Source organism: Eucalyptus grandis, chromosome 5 (genome assembly GCF_016545825.1).
Source record: "Eucalyptus grandis isolate ANBG69807.140 chromosome 5, ASM1654582v1, whole genome shotgun sequence".
Classification (NCBI taxonomy): Eukaryota; Viridiplantae; Streptophyta; class Magnoliopsida; order Myrtales; family Myrtaceae; genus Eucalyptus; species Eucalyptus grandis.
In genome coordinates, this window is record NC_052616.1 from 5606622 (window position 1) to 5618467 (window position 11846).

Sequence of the window (11846 nt, forward strand, 5' to 3'; positions counted from 1 at the left end):
AAACTTCTCGCCCCCATTACACGACTTACCTGTGACACTGTGGGAGGTGGGTTCCGGGGTGGACACTGTGGGAGGTGGATCCCTGCGGTGCCACCTCGGATTTGTGTCGCCAGCTATACGACGGTTCCCATCACCATATTATTGTCCCTCCAAGTCTCCACAAACTCCCGTTTCTTCTAGACTTATTCATCATTGTCAAGGTTCATCCCACTTTTAAGCACTATACCCCACTTTTAAGCACTATACGAAGACGTGGGACAAACATGTAATCAAATGTAAAAGAGGAAGAATTCATATGACATGGGTAGAAGAAAAACTAAAATAATATGATGCATACGATGAACAATTTTAATCAATAAGAAAAAGAATAAATATCTCATTCACTCGTTACCCTTGACTAACAAATTATACCCTTATCTGAATAAATCAGAATAACGGCCGTGAGAGATGACTAAAATGAGCAACAAATTCAAGTAAGAAAAAGCAAAGGCCGTTGATGAAATTTTGTAACATTGTACGGGAAAAAAATAGATGCAACTTATAGGAATAGGGAAAAATGATATAAATGTTCATTGAACTTTAATTCAACATATAATGTCATTTATAAATTTTTAATTTGTTCAATATGATCCATGAATTTTTGTATATATTCAATTTATTCCCTAGCATATATGAAATGTTAAATATTATTCTTCGATTAATTCAAGTTAACGGAATTTACTGATTTGACTCCTAATCCAGTAAGTTTGAATAGTAGACAAAAAAATCATATTAAACGTAAATAAATCATGTAACATATTTAATTTAAATCAAGATATAATAATCCATACTATCAGTTAATATGGATATTCCTCTTTTTTTCAAATTGAACAAATTAAATAATTAAAATTATTATTATATTTTAATCGGAAATTGAATCTCTCGCGTGAGTAATACACGTATGACATTTTTTTTTCGTCCACCGTTGAAACGTATCGCTTTGGACCCAAGAAAAGCAAGAAAAAAGACGAGAGACAACCAAATCAGCCAATAAAAAAAAAGGAAAACAAAAACAAAAACCCACCTGATAAATAATTATGATATTATCGAACCAATACGACGTACCGCATCATCAATCAGAACGTCCGCCACCAAAACGACACAAGTCTCTCTCTCTCTCTCTATCTCTAGAGAAGTAGTTGCAGAGAGGAAGCGATTGGTGGGAGGTTGAAGAAGCAAAGCAAAGCAAAGCTTGATTGATTGCGCGTCTCGTGGGATGACTCCTTCGTCGCCAATGGTCGAGCTCCGCCTGCTTCACTGATCTCACGCCTCCTCTTCAGAAGCTCTCGGGGACCTCTCTCGCCGCCGGCGACGACGACGGCGACGGATCAAAAGGACTCGATCCATGGCCTCCGCCGCCGCCGCCCTGTCGGTCGTTCTCGCCTTCTCGATCTTCGCGGCGTCGCACTCCGTGCCCTTCATCGTCTTGCATGGTAATTCGGTCCGCAACGTCGCCTCCCGTTCGACGGGACTGCTTGTGTGCTTGGAGCTTGTCGCGCGGTGGAATTGACGGGTCGAATGATGTTTTGGGTGTTGCCTATTTCGATTATGGCCGCTTGTCATGCTTGCTTTTTGGGTGGGAGAGCGACTCTCGAGGATACCTCGAGCGAATTTTGCGTCTTTGATGATTTCTAGCTCACTTGAAATAGGAAGGAAGAAGTCGAAAGCACGAAACTTGGTGCCCCGTCGAGAAGTTAAGGGAGTAGGAATCGTGTCGTTTCATTTCATGTTGGTTTGTTCAGTTAGGAGCGAACCCTTTTATTAAGTAAATCATTTGGGATGTCGGTTTCGACCTTTTGTATGTGTACACCAACTGTTATTTGGCGGATTGCTGAATGGTCTGTCATCGGCAGTCTGATTCTCTAAGGGTCTAATTGGATTTTGTGTATTGTCGGCAGTTGGATAGAACGGATGGTGCTGTAACTGGAAGCAAATTCTGCTGCTTATTAGAAGAATTTTCGAGTTTTGGTTCATTAGATTGCATGGTTTACTCTGTTCTTGTGCCTAATCCATCTCTCTTCTCTAATGAACTTTTACACTGGTTCTGTTTCCCTTTTGAATTTTGGCAGGCATCGGGGATCAGTGCTCCAATCGAGGGGTTACACAGTTCACTAACCTTTTGAGCGAATACTCTGGTGCTGAAGGGTTTTGCATGTATGCCCGTATAATCTCTTCATATCCTTTTTTCCGTAGCCGGGTTACTTAAATTGATCTTCTCATCAATGTGATCACCTCTCTATAGTTGGTTTTTTTGTACTTTGTGAGATTTATTTAGAATTCCTTCGTGCTACTTTATATGTCTTGCTCAGACTGGATTACTACACTCTATGAAAAGATTTCAAGTATTTGCTAATTCCATAAACCAAAAGATTGTAAAGTTTGATTTGACATTGAAGAGAGAGCACACTTAGGTTAAGACCTGAATTTGTTTTGGAAGCTGGATGCCCTCAGGATTGTTTCCTTAGAGATACATCTATGACATTATGAGTGAGACCTTCTTCGCCCAATTAACACATAGACGTCCATCAGAAGTGCATCTGAAGAGATTTTATGTAATAAATATCAGGTCGCTACTCTCCTATGAGTACGACGAGCATGTTCATTCCATTGTGCATAATCTTTGTCCATCATAGTGTGCAATTGCTAGTCTTATTACTGACTTCTGCTCCTTTTCTGAGACAACTTACAGCTATTTTTTTTTTTGGTAAGGAACTTACGGCTATTTTTATATCTGCAGAATTTTATTTTCTTTCTTATATAGCAAAAATCATTGGTCAATTATGCCTGACTCGATATTAACTGGATTGAAGAAATTATCAGTCATTCAAACTGCATAATGATAAATGTCTGTGACACGCATAATTTCCTTAACTGTTATTATTCTCGATAAAGTCTATATTGGCGATGCTGTCCTATTCTATTCATGTCATCTTCATCCTTCTGTAAAATCTGTTTTATCAAGCCATTTTTTTTATAGATAAATTTCCTAGGAATATGGCCTCATGTTGCTTTGCTTTTCTCCTCTTGTTGTATGATGATAATTTCTTTCTGAAGAAGCTTAGTATTCTGGTTTTGCATAACTTGTTTGAACGCTAGCTTCACCTGTCTAATTTTACTGCAGAGAAATTGGGGATGGAGCATGGGATTCATGGTTTATGCCTCTTGACGAGCAGGTACTGTGCAGTCTGCATTAATGTCTGCTTTATACAATCCAAATCTGCAACTTGCTACCATGTAATGTGACTTTTGTTCTGTTATTGCAGGCTGGAGTTGTTTGTGACCAGGTAGTACACCTCTGTGAGATGGTCGTTGTGGCACAGCTTTCTGATTATTTCTGCTGTTAGACCTTGTATGATTTGCCAGAGTCTTTGCAGGTGAAAGAAATGAAAGAACTAAGCCAGGGTTACAACATAGTTGGTCTCTCTCAGGTGATTTCATGAAAATTTAGCTACTTTTAAAATGGTTTTCAGCAAACATTAGTTTGGTCATCTGTTTACTATTTGAGTGAGAACCTATTCAAAAATGTAGGTCATGTTACTGAGAAGCCATACGATCATTGGTTACTGGCTAGCTGAATATACCCGACTTTTTAGCTACTACATCAAGTTTCTGATAATGGCAGGATTCATGAATTTGACATGGTAGACAGGATCGTGTACATTGAAGCCATCTATTGTTGTCTACAAATTCCTTTTTCTTTTTCTTTTTCTTTTTTCAGTTAAAGTTATTTAAGAATTTGCTACCATGGTTTTGACCATATATCAAACGAAGTCTACTCTTATGGAACCAAAGAGATAGATTAGAGTTTGTTTGTCATATTAGAATTTATTCCTTTTTTCCTAAAATTCTTTCAAGCAGACATTTATTAAGATTGTGTTTAGGACTGATGGTCAGTAACTACATTCACTGTTAATGGTTCTAATCCAATCTGTGAAACTTTTTCTTACTTTTCTTTCTTTTGACAGGGAAACTTGATAGGCCGGGGTGTTATTGAGTTCTGCGATGGAGGACCGCCTGTAAGAAATAGCTTAAAGGACAATTGCTTTTGCAATCTTTGATATTACTCCTCTGTGACTCAGTATTCTGATATTTTTCTGCTTGGGCCGGCGCTTTTTCCCCTCTTAAGAGCGTAGATTTTTCTGCCTGATTATTCATAGTTAGGGTTAACTGTTTGTAATATGCTAGGCTGAAATTCAAACAAATCCTTTGCAGGACTTGGTAGTTGTTACAACGCAGTTGAAGTTCAGTCCTATGTATATTAGTATTTGTTGTCCTTTAATAAATGAGCTTACTTCCATGTACAGACGCTCATCTCTATAACCGTTCGCAATTCCATGCTTCTACTTTTTTGAAAGAAAAAGAAGAGATGCGATCATTAATTCTTGTCCCTCTTGATTAAGCAGGTTAAGAATTTTATCTCCTTAGGAGGACCACATGCTGGTACTGCTTCTGTTCCTCTATGTGGTGTAAGTATTTTCATGGTATCGTTATCATGGTCATAGCAATTGTCAAAGACCTGAACCATAAGTTTTTGTCTACACCATAAATATCGTTTCATCCTTCGGGAATCAAGATGAGGGTTGACTGCTTGTTTTTTAGATTAATTCGTCCTCTGTTGAATAATTTTCTCTTGCTTCTTCAGACCGGTCCGCTATGCATTATTGCTGACCGACTTATCAAGTCCCACATATACAGTGATTATATTCAGGTAATCCTTTGAATTTCTTCAGATCTTTTACTTTGCTTTTAATGTTCAGAACTTTGACAGTCCGTAATCTAGTCCAAAGATTCTTATTCCACTCTCTTGACTTATTTCATTTGATTGTGGAGGCCTGTGATAAATATTCAAATTGATTTGATATGTGAATTGCAGGCTCATTTGGCTCCTAGTGGTTATCTCAAACTACCAAATGTGAGTGATGTCTTCTCATTGAGCATCCCTGCCCTTCAGTTGCTATTACGTAATCATCCTTAATTTTTTTTACCAGATCGTTGGCTGTGAATTTGCACTGCTAGTAGCCTTCTCTTTTGACTGCAATTGTTCTGGTTATGCATTCAGATTTGGCATGGATTGGATTTAGGCTCTATTCGTTTTGCGAAAATGTGGCATTTCTAAGAAATATTTTCTAGAAAAATAACAATATTTTCTGGTGTTAGGTTAAAATTTGAAAACGAATTATTAAAATATTTTTTGCCGTTTGGCATGAAAAATTTGATTTGATTTTCCTCTGTACACTCCTTTCAATAATTTCTTTTTTTTTTCTTTTTTTTTCTTTAAAAAAATTGAATTTTTTATTTTTTATTTTTATCTCTTTTATGTTTTTCTTTTTCTTTTTCTTTCTATTGTTTTCCTTTTTCTTTTATATTTTTTCTTTACTGCCTCCGTTGATCGCCGGCCATGGCAATAGCTAGCAACTGGCCAAAGGCGACCTTCGAGGCTCACCGACGAGCCAGATTCCTGGGAGCTTCAGGCTCGCTTCGAAAAGGTTCTCTAATCTGAAGAGGCCCAAGGCTGGCGAGCTCGACACTCACACTCGCCAATCTGGCAAATGGCCAACTCAAGGTTGACGAGGCCTCAAGCTCGCTGTGGCCTGTTGCTGGCCATTGCGGTGGCTGGAGATCGGCCCAGAGAGAAGGAAATAAAAAGAAAGAAATAATTTTAAATTCCAATTAAAAGAAAGAGAGAGAGAGAGAGAGAGAGGGAGCTTGCTGCGTTGACATGGGAGAGTGAGATAAGAGAGAATGAGCAAGGGAAATGTTTTCCTATACTTGAAAAGCGGAAAACATTTTCCGCTATTATAGAAGAATGGAAAATGTTTTCCTTGACTTGTTCATATTCCATGAAACAAACGTCAAAAAATCCAGTAGATGTTTTCCTGAAAATTGTTTTTTGCAAAATGAAGGAAGCCTTAGTCTCTGATTGGTTGCTCTATCCTTAACATTCCAATGGCACAACTAATAAACCGCAACATTGATTTGAACTCCAGGCTATTTCAGACTATTTGGCCAAATGTAGGTTTCTTCCGAAGCTTAACAACGAACTCCCTGATGAGAGAAATTCCACTTACAAGGAACGGTTTAGTAGCTTGGAGAACTTGGTGCTTATAATGGTGAGTTGGAATAGTATGATCTGTTTCGTCTTTTATACCACTTATTCACATATTGAAAAGAAAAAAAAAATTGCTTGTGTAATCTCATCATCGATGTTGCATGATGGACAGTTTGAACACGACACAGTTTTGATCCCAAAGGAAACTTCCTGGTTTGGATATTATCCAGATGGCGCATTCAATCCAATAATGTTTCCAAATGAGGTGACTTAATGCACTTGTAATTTTTGTTTGTCATTTATCGACTCTATTCAAGCTGAAATAATTGAACTCACGACATTTTCTTCATATTTTCCTGCTCGAGAGCAACTCAAAATATTTTTCCTGTGATTCAAATGCAGACACAACTTTACATGGAGGACTGGATTGGTTTAAGAAGTTTGGACGAAGCTGGGAGGGTTCACTACGTTAGCGTCCCAGGAAACCATCTCGGAATATCCAGAGGCGATATGAAAAAGTATGTCGTCCCTTACTTGGAAGAACAGAAAACAGGAACCCGCGATGGGCTCGGGGACAGAGAATCAGCTGGAAAGCCACTTCTTCAGAGATTGTCATGGCCATCCTCACTCGAGAGTTTCTTCAGGAAATTGCTTGAACTCACTGAGGAGAAGCCATTAGCAAGCCATTGATTCAGATGGATACATGATACGGTAGTCACACCACCTTACGATGATGGTGTTACAAAAGAGAACTGTCGGATTGCTTGTTCCATTGTATTGTAAGGGTAATTGCACTCGAAACCGTTCTTGGTCGTGTGGTATCTACGGTCCTGTAATTCTTATGAGATACGAGACGGACAGTGGAGAGGCATCTCCGGTCGTCATTACAAGATGCTTTGCTGGTATACTCGTCTGATTTGTAAGATGGACAGTCTTGTATTTGTACACAAAGCAGTTGTCTCTCCCTCTCGCATCTTCATGTCTCCCTTACCGCGTTAGAAAACCAATTCACAAGTCTTCGATAGGCTCGACCGGTAAAAGGTTGGACAACCTCTTCAAGAGGGTAGTGCACGACTATGGCCCCGTTTGGTTCAACTTTGGGGAAATGGAAAGCCATTTCCCCCGAGTATCCTTGAGAGTATCCTTGAGAGAATGAGCTTTTTGGGAAGGGAAGTATGTTTTGCAAAGCTATTTCAAAGTAAAAAGAAAAATGACAAAAAGAAAAGGGAGGAGGAGATGCAGGTGATCGTGGGGGTACGGGTGGTGGCGGTGGCACTGGTGGTGGTGAGGAGGCAGTGGCAGTGGCGGGGAGCAGCTCGCCTGAGGTCGCCTCGACGACGCCCTGGGTGGCACCAACCTGGTCGCGCGGCCTCAGGCGACGCTGCCTAAGGTCCAGCGCCCCAGGGTGTCGCCTAAGGTCGCAACGGCGCCTGGGTCGCTCGACCCAAGCGATGCCCGAGGTTGCCTGGGTCGCTCGACCCAAGCGATGCCCGAGATCGCCAGACCTCAAGCCACCTCGCCTGAGGTTGCGCGACCTCAAGCGAGGCATCCCGGCAGCCTGCTTGCAGCTGAGCGCCGTCAACTGCGAAACTCGGCCGACTCTTAGGCAGGGGAAGAAGAACCGAACGGGGAAGAAGACGGCGGGGAAGAAGAATGAACAGTGACTCGGGCTTTCAGCTTGTGGAATGCCCACATTCCACCAAGGAGCATTCAAAAGTTTTGCCAAACACAAAAATTTTCCCCCAAGGGGCTTTCGGGGCCCAAAGCCCCTTGGGAAAGTCCAACCAAACGGGGCCTATGACACCCAAATAAAAAAGGGCAGCGCACGACAACTCCGTACGTTTGAAGGACTTTGGTTGCGGTTCTGCCACCAACTGCACCGCCCTCACTTCGGCACAGCAAATATAAATATTTTTAAAGCCCGAAATTTCCTTTGTCTCCAGACAAGAATAGAAACCGTCGCAGTCCAGCAAAGTCATAACAGCTGAGTTAATTTGGCGACTACCGAAACCCCGATATCTACTTTGCTTGGAGGGAAATGCCCATAAAACATGGAAGAGGAGCAAGGAAATTTCCTTTGTACATTTCTATGCGCATAAAGCTCATCTTTTCTTAGCTTCAATTCAAGAGAAACGAGTATAAACTTTACATTCAAAGTGGGGGAAAGTAGGAAAAAGAAAAGGAGATCACAGCTCTTGCCTAGTGAAGCATTCCTTATTTATCTATGCATGTACCAACCAGTAGAGGAAATTTCACTTACGAGGGTAGAAAGCCGCTTTGTCACCATGCCGTAGTATCACTTCTTAGTAGACATGAATGTCCACACTAATGCCACTGAGATGATTACTCCCGATCGCGCGGCCACTGTCCATAACCAGCTTCTCTCCAGAAACCTTCTCCTGTGCACGACACCGTAGCCAGAGGCATGATATTCTCGCTAGTGCTTTTTGACCAGCATAGCGAACCCGGCAGACAACTCTCAGATCTGCCCATATCTCCGATTTAACATCACATTCAAGAGAGGGGTCATATCCAGTAAGATCTGATTCGGTTACCACAACTACAGAGCCATCATCAAATGGCAACCGTTCTCGTTGGATCTTTGCCACACTGGTTTTGAAAACTAGATCAGACAGGTGACTGCGGAGGTCAACTTTCTTCACCTTCAGATAATAGAATTGCTGAACAGCCTGCATTGCATTTCATAAATATTAGCATTTAAATACTAGGCTACACGTGAACCTCTGCTTGCTAGCTTAATCTTTTAGATGGGTGGCACTCATCTTCCTATATTCAGCATCATATCAATGCAAGATCCAGATGGCCAGGTGCTCACCTCTACAACACCCCAAAAAATAGAAAACGACCAAGTTGCATCTTCAAAAAAGAAAAAAATGTTCCCAGCTTTAGGATACCCCAATTGGACTACTACCATTAAGAGTGTTCAAAATTCCACCAACACCTTTATTTAATAAATTAAGCTTACAGGTGAGCTGGCACTATAAACCACAGAGCATAAGTAGTTTTTGGGGAGCCCTGCTACATGAGCCCTTGCTTCCACATGATTACTTTTAAATCAAAAAGATGGAATCCTACATTAGACCTAAATATTGACAAGCTCTCCCAATTTGGTATAATACCTGCCACTGAGCTGTGGCTAGAAGCACTCTTGGTCTGATCGACTTCACATAGGCATATGCAGCATCAGGGGTCATATCCTTGTGTTGCACCTATAAGAAAGAGAGAGCTCAGTAAAGGCAAAAACTTCTCAACTATTTCAAGGCTTTTAAATTTGGCATACGCTTCAACCCAAATAAATAAATAAATAAATAAAAAATTGGGCATACACACCAGGTAGCATATCACGATGGTCGTACTACGGCCCCGGCCAGCTTTACAGTGAACGTATGTAGTTCTTCCGCATGATGCATTTTCTACAACAGACAGCATCAAGAAAAACATAAAACTAATTAATTCTTATTTGACAATAAAAGAGCAAATTAGAATCCAAAGATAAGGCTTTCATATGCATCAAAGAATTTTTATTCACGTTTCCTCCTGAAGAGTTCAAAATCTTCAATCTACTTCATTGATATTATTCCTAGCATTTCCATTGTAAGCAAAAGAACAAAATAAATAGGAGGAATTTAACATTTGCAATTTGTCCTATATCCTTCTCTGACTTATTGAAAAGGACAATTAAGACACTCAGAAATCCAACAAAATACATGGTCAATAACTTTGTTTTTCTAATTATAAATGGTACACCTCATACACTTAGCACACAAACTTTATTCCAACATCCGTTGTTGCAGCGGTACAGCAAACAGGCATAATACGTCTCAATAAATGCTTACTGTGAATAAACTCTACAGCTTGGCATATAGAGTGCAGGGACGGAGCAAAGCAATAGTCTCTTGTGGGAATCACCAGATGATTGATGCCATACGCCTATGAAAAAGAAAATTCAAAATGGTATTATTGCCATAATACTATTTTGCAGAAAACTGAAAAACAGAAAGAAGATCTTTCAATATATGAATGACATTAAAAGGACTTAGCCACTGCTCTTAGGATTCCCAGCAGATAAGGAAGCCACAGCAAGTATGCAAAAGTCATACTCACCTTATAGAGTGCTGTTGGAACCAAAGTTTCATACGGCTCGTTCAGAGTAACCACTCCATCGACACCGAGCTTTTTTAGGCATGGAACATCAGAAGGAAACGGAACGGCACCCAACAGTATAAACTGAAAACAAGAAGATGTGAATGACCGAGAAAAGAATTACTTGAGCCTGATAAAGAAAACTCTTATGGCTAATGAATCCATCCAGAACAGGAGCCTTCCAGATCAATTCTTTCTTGATAATATAGGCACAAAACAAAAGGAAACTGATCTACTCCTTGATAAAACTTTTCTCTAACAGATCCAGAAAACTATCGCAGCCAAATAACAATCTCAATAGCATTAAACGAACGTGCTGATCAACCTTCATCGACCTTAGGATATGCTCTAAACAGCAAATGATGAAGTAAATCATTGTACAGTCGACTTTATCCATGATAGTTCAGCAGAATCCCCATTCTGCAATCAAATTTTTGTTATAAAACACACTATGCAAAAGATAGCTAGCACAATTTAAGCCGCTACATCAATTTTTATTTTTATTTTTTTTAAATTGTTCACAGCTTAAACAGTCACTGCTGTCAACTTGCGGATAACAAGAAAATAAACTGCCCAGAAGAGCAATACTGCAGAAAAAATTATTTTAAGCATGGTAGCAACATGCATAGCGCAGAAGCCAAAATGAAATCGCCGATCAAGCAAAAATAGAACATCCAAAAGTTAACAATTGAACTTTATACCTCACCGATGCGGTCCCACCACCTGAACTCAACCTGCATCCGGTTCCTCACGACGTTGTAAAGCAGCGTCGGGTAGAACAGAGCGCGAGCGCCAGCTCCGATCACCGCTCTCTTCACATGAACCGGCACGATGCTCTCCCCTCCGTTCCCCAGCACAATCTCCCCGTCGGCACGCCGCCCCTCCTCCACTCCACCACCAACGCCGGCACCGGCCCCCACCTCTCCTCCTCCTCCTCCTCCTCCTCCTCCTCCTCCTCCTCCTCCTCCTTCCTCGAATTCCTCAATATGCATATCCCCCGAAATCAACAGACCTAAACGAATCGGGGAAAAGAAACAAAAAAACCTCCCCCACACCGACCAGAAATGAAATCTACCGCTACACGAAATCAAGAAAAAAAAAAAATCAACGCGAGCGAATCTCTATCCCGATGCAACCTAGGTCAACCGTCGGAGAGACGACAGGGATTACGCGAAGGAGCGGGTGGTCGAGCATCCAGCGACGGACGATTCTCAGAGCGGCGATTCCTCCGGGAGACGACCACAAGCATGACGTCCCGAGGGGAGGAAAGAGGATCGGGACCGATCGGGGACGATGATCACAAGGCGAGGAAGAGGAAGGCCGATCGAAGCTCGTCGAAGGGACGCGATCGAGAGGGCGAGGTCGAAGATCCGCAACGATCCGATCGAATTTCCTTCCTCCTTCGTTCTTCGTTCTTCGTTCTTCGTCTTCTTGCTTTCGAGCTTTTTCTTTTGGCCGATTTTACCTTGAATGATGGGCAAACGAGATAGGAGAGAGAATGACGCAGATGCTACTCCATCCCCCTCACCCGGTTTGTGATCGCCAACAACTTCCTAGAGAGAGAAAGAGAGGGGTAGAGAGAGAAAGAGATAGG

At 41.2% G+C, this 11846-nt stretch overlaps 2 protein-coding genes across 2 annotated transcripts; one reads left to right on the forward strand and one right to left on the reverse strand.

Annotated features, from left to right (window-relative positions):
• Positions 1-1105: 1105 nt before the first annotated feature.
• On the forward strand, positions 1106-7052 carry LOC104443658 (palmitoyl-protein thioesterase 1). The gene is made up of 12 exons (XM_010057160.3): positions 1106-1472; positions 2109-2193; positions 3161-3212; positions 3303-3323; positions 3414-3467; positions 4005-4055; positions 4443-4505; positions 4682-4747; positions 4913-4951; positions 6027-6149; positions 6261-6353; positions 6491-7052. Exons 1-12 carry the CDS (start codon positions 1385-1387, stop codon positions 6776-6778), a joined length of 1023 nt encoding a protein of 340 aa, XP_010055462.2. The 5' UTR covers positions 1106-1384; the 3' UTR covers positions 6779-7052.
• Positions 7053-8135: 1083 nt separating this feature from the next.
• LOC104443659 (phosphatidylglycerophosphate phosphatase PTPMT1) lies at positions 8136-11846 on the reverse strand. Its single transcript, XM_039313216.1, has 6 exons — positions 10954-11846; positions 10214-10336; positions 9946-10039; positions 9440-9522; positions 9229-9318; positions 8136-8778 (listed from the first exon to the last, which is right to left on the reverse strand). The coding sequence occupies exons 1-6, from the start codon at positions 11242-11244 to the stop codon at positions 8392-8394; spliced, it is 1068 nt and encodes a 355-aa protein (XP_039169150.1). The 5' UTR covers positions 11245-11846; the 3' UTR covers positions 8136-8391.

What these genes read in the sequence shown, in the direction of transcription:
- LOC104443658 (XM_010057160.3), top strand. Translation starts at nt 1,385, where the DNA reads ATGGCCTCCGCCGCCGCCGCCCTGTCGGTCGTTCTCGCCTTCTCGATC. An exon ending in CTGGAGTTGTTTGTGACCAG is followed by an intron (nt 3,324 to 3,413) that starts GTAGTACACCTC and finishes GAGTCTTTGCAG; the next exon opens with GTGAAAGAAATGAAAGAACT. An exon ending in CAATAATGTTTCCAAATGAG is followed by an intron (nt 6,354 to 6,490) that starts GTGACTTAATGC and finishes ATTCAAATGCAG; the next exon opens with ACACAACTTTACATGGAGGA.
- LOC104443659 (XM_039313216.1), bottom strand. Translation starts at nt 11,244, where the DNA reads ATGCATATTGAGGAATTCGAGGAAGGAGGAGGAGGAGGAGGAGGAGGA. An exon ending in GGTGGGACCGCATCGGTGAG is followed by an intron (nt 10,337 to 10,953) that starts GTATAAAGTTCA and finishes TCTTGTTTTCAG; the next exon opens with TTTATACTGTTGGGTGCCGT. An exon ending in TTCCAACAGCACTCTATAAG is followed by an intron (nt 10,040 to 10,213) that starts GTGAGTATGACT and finishes TCTTTTTCATAG; the next exon opens with GCGTATGGCATCAATCATCT.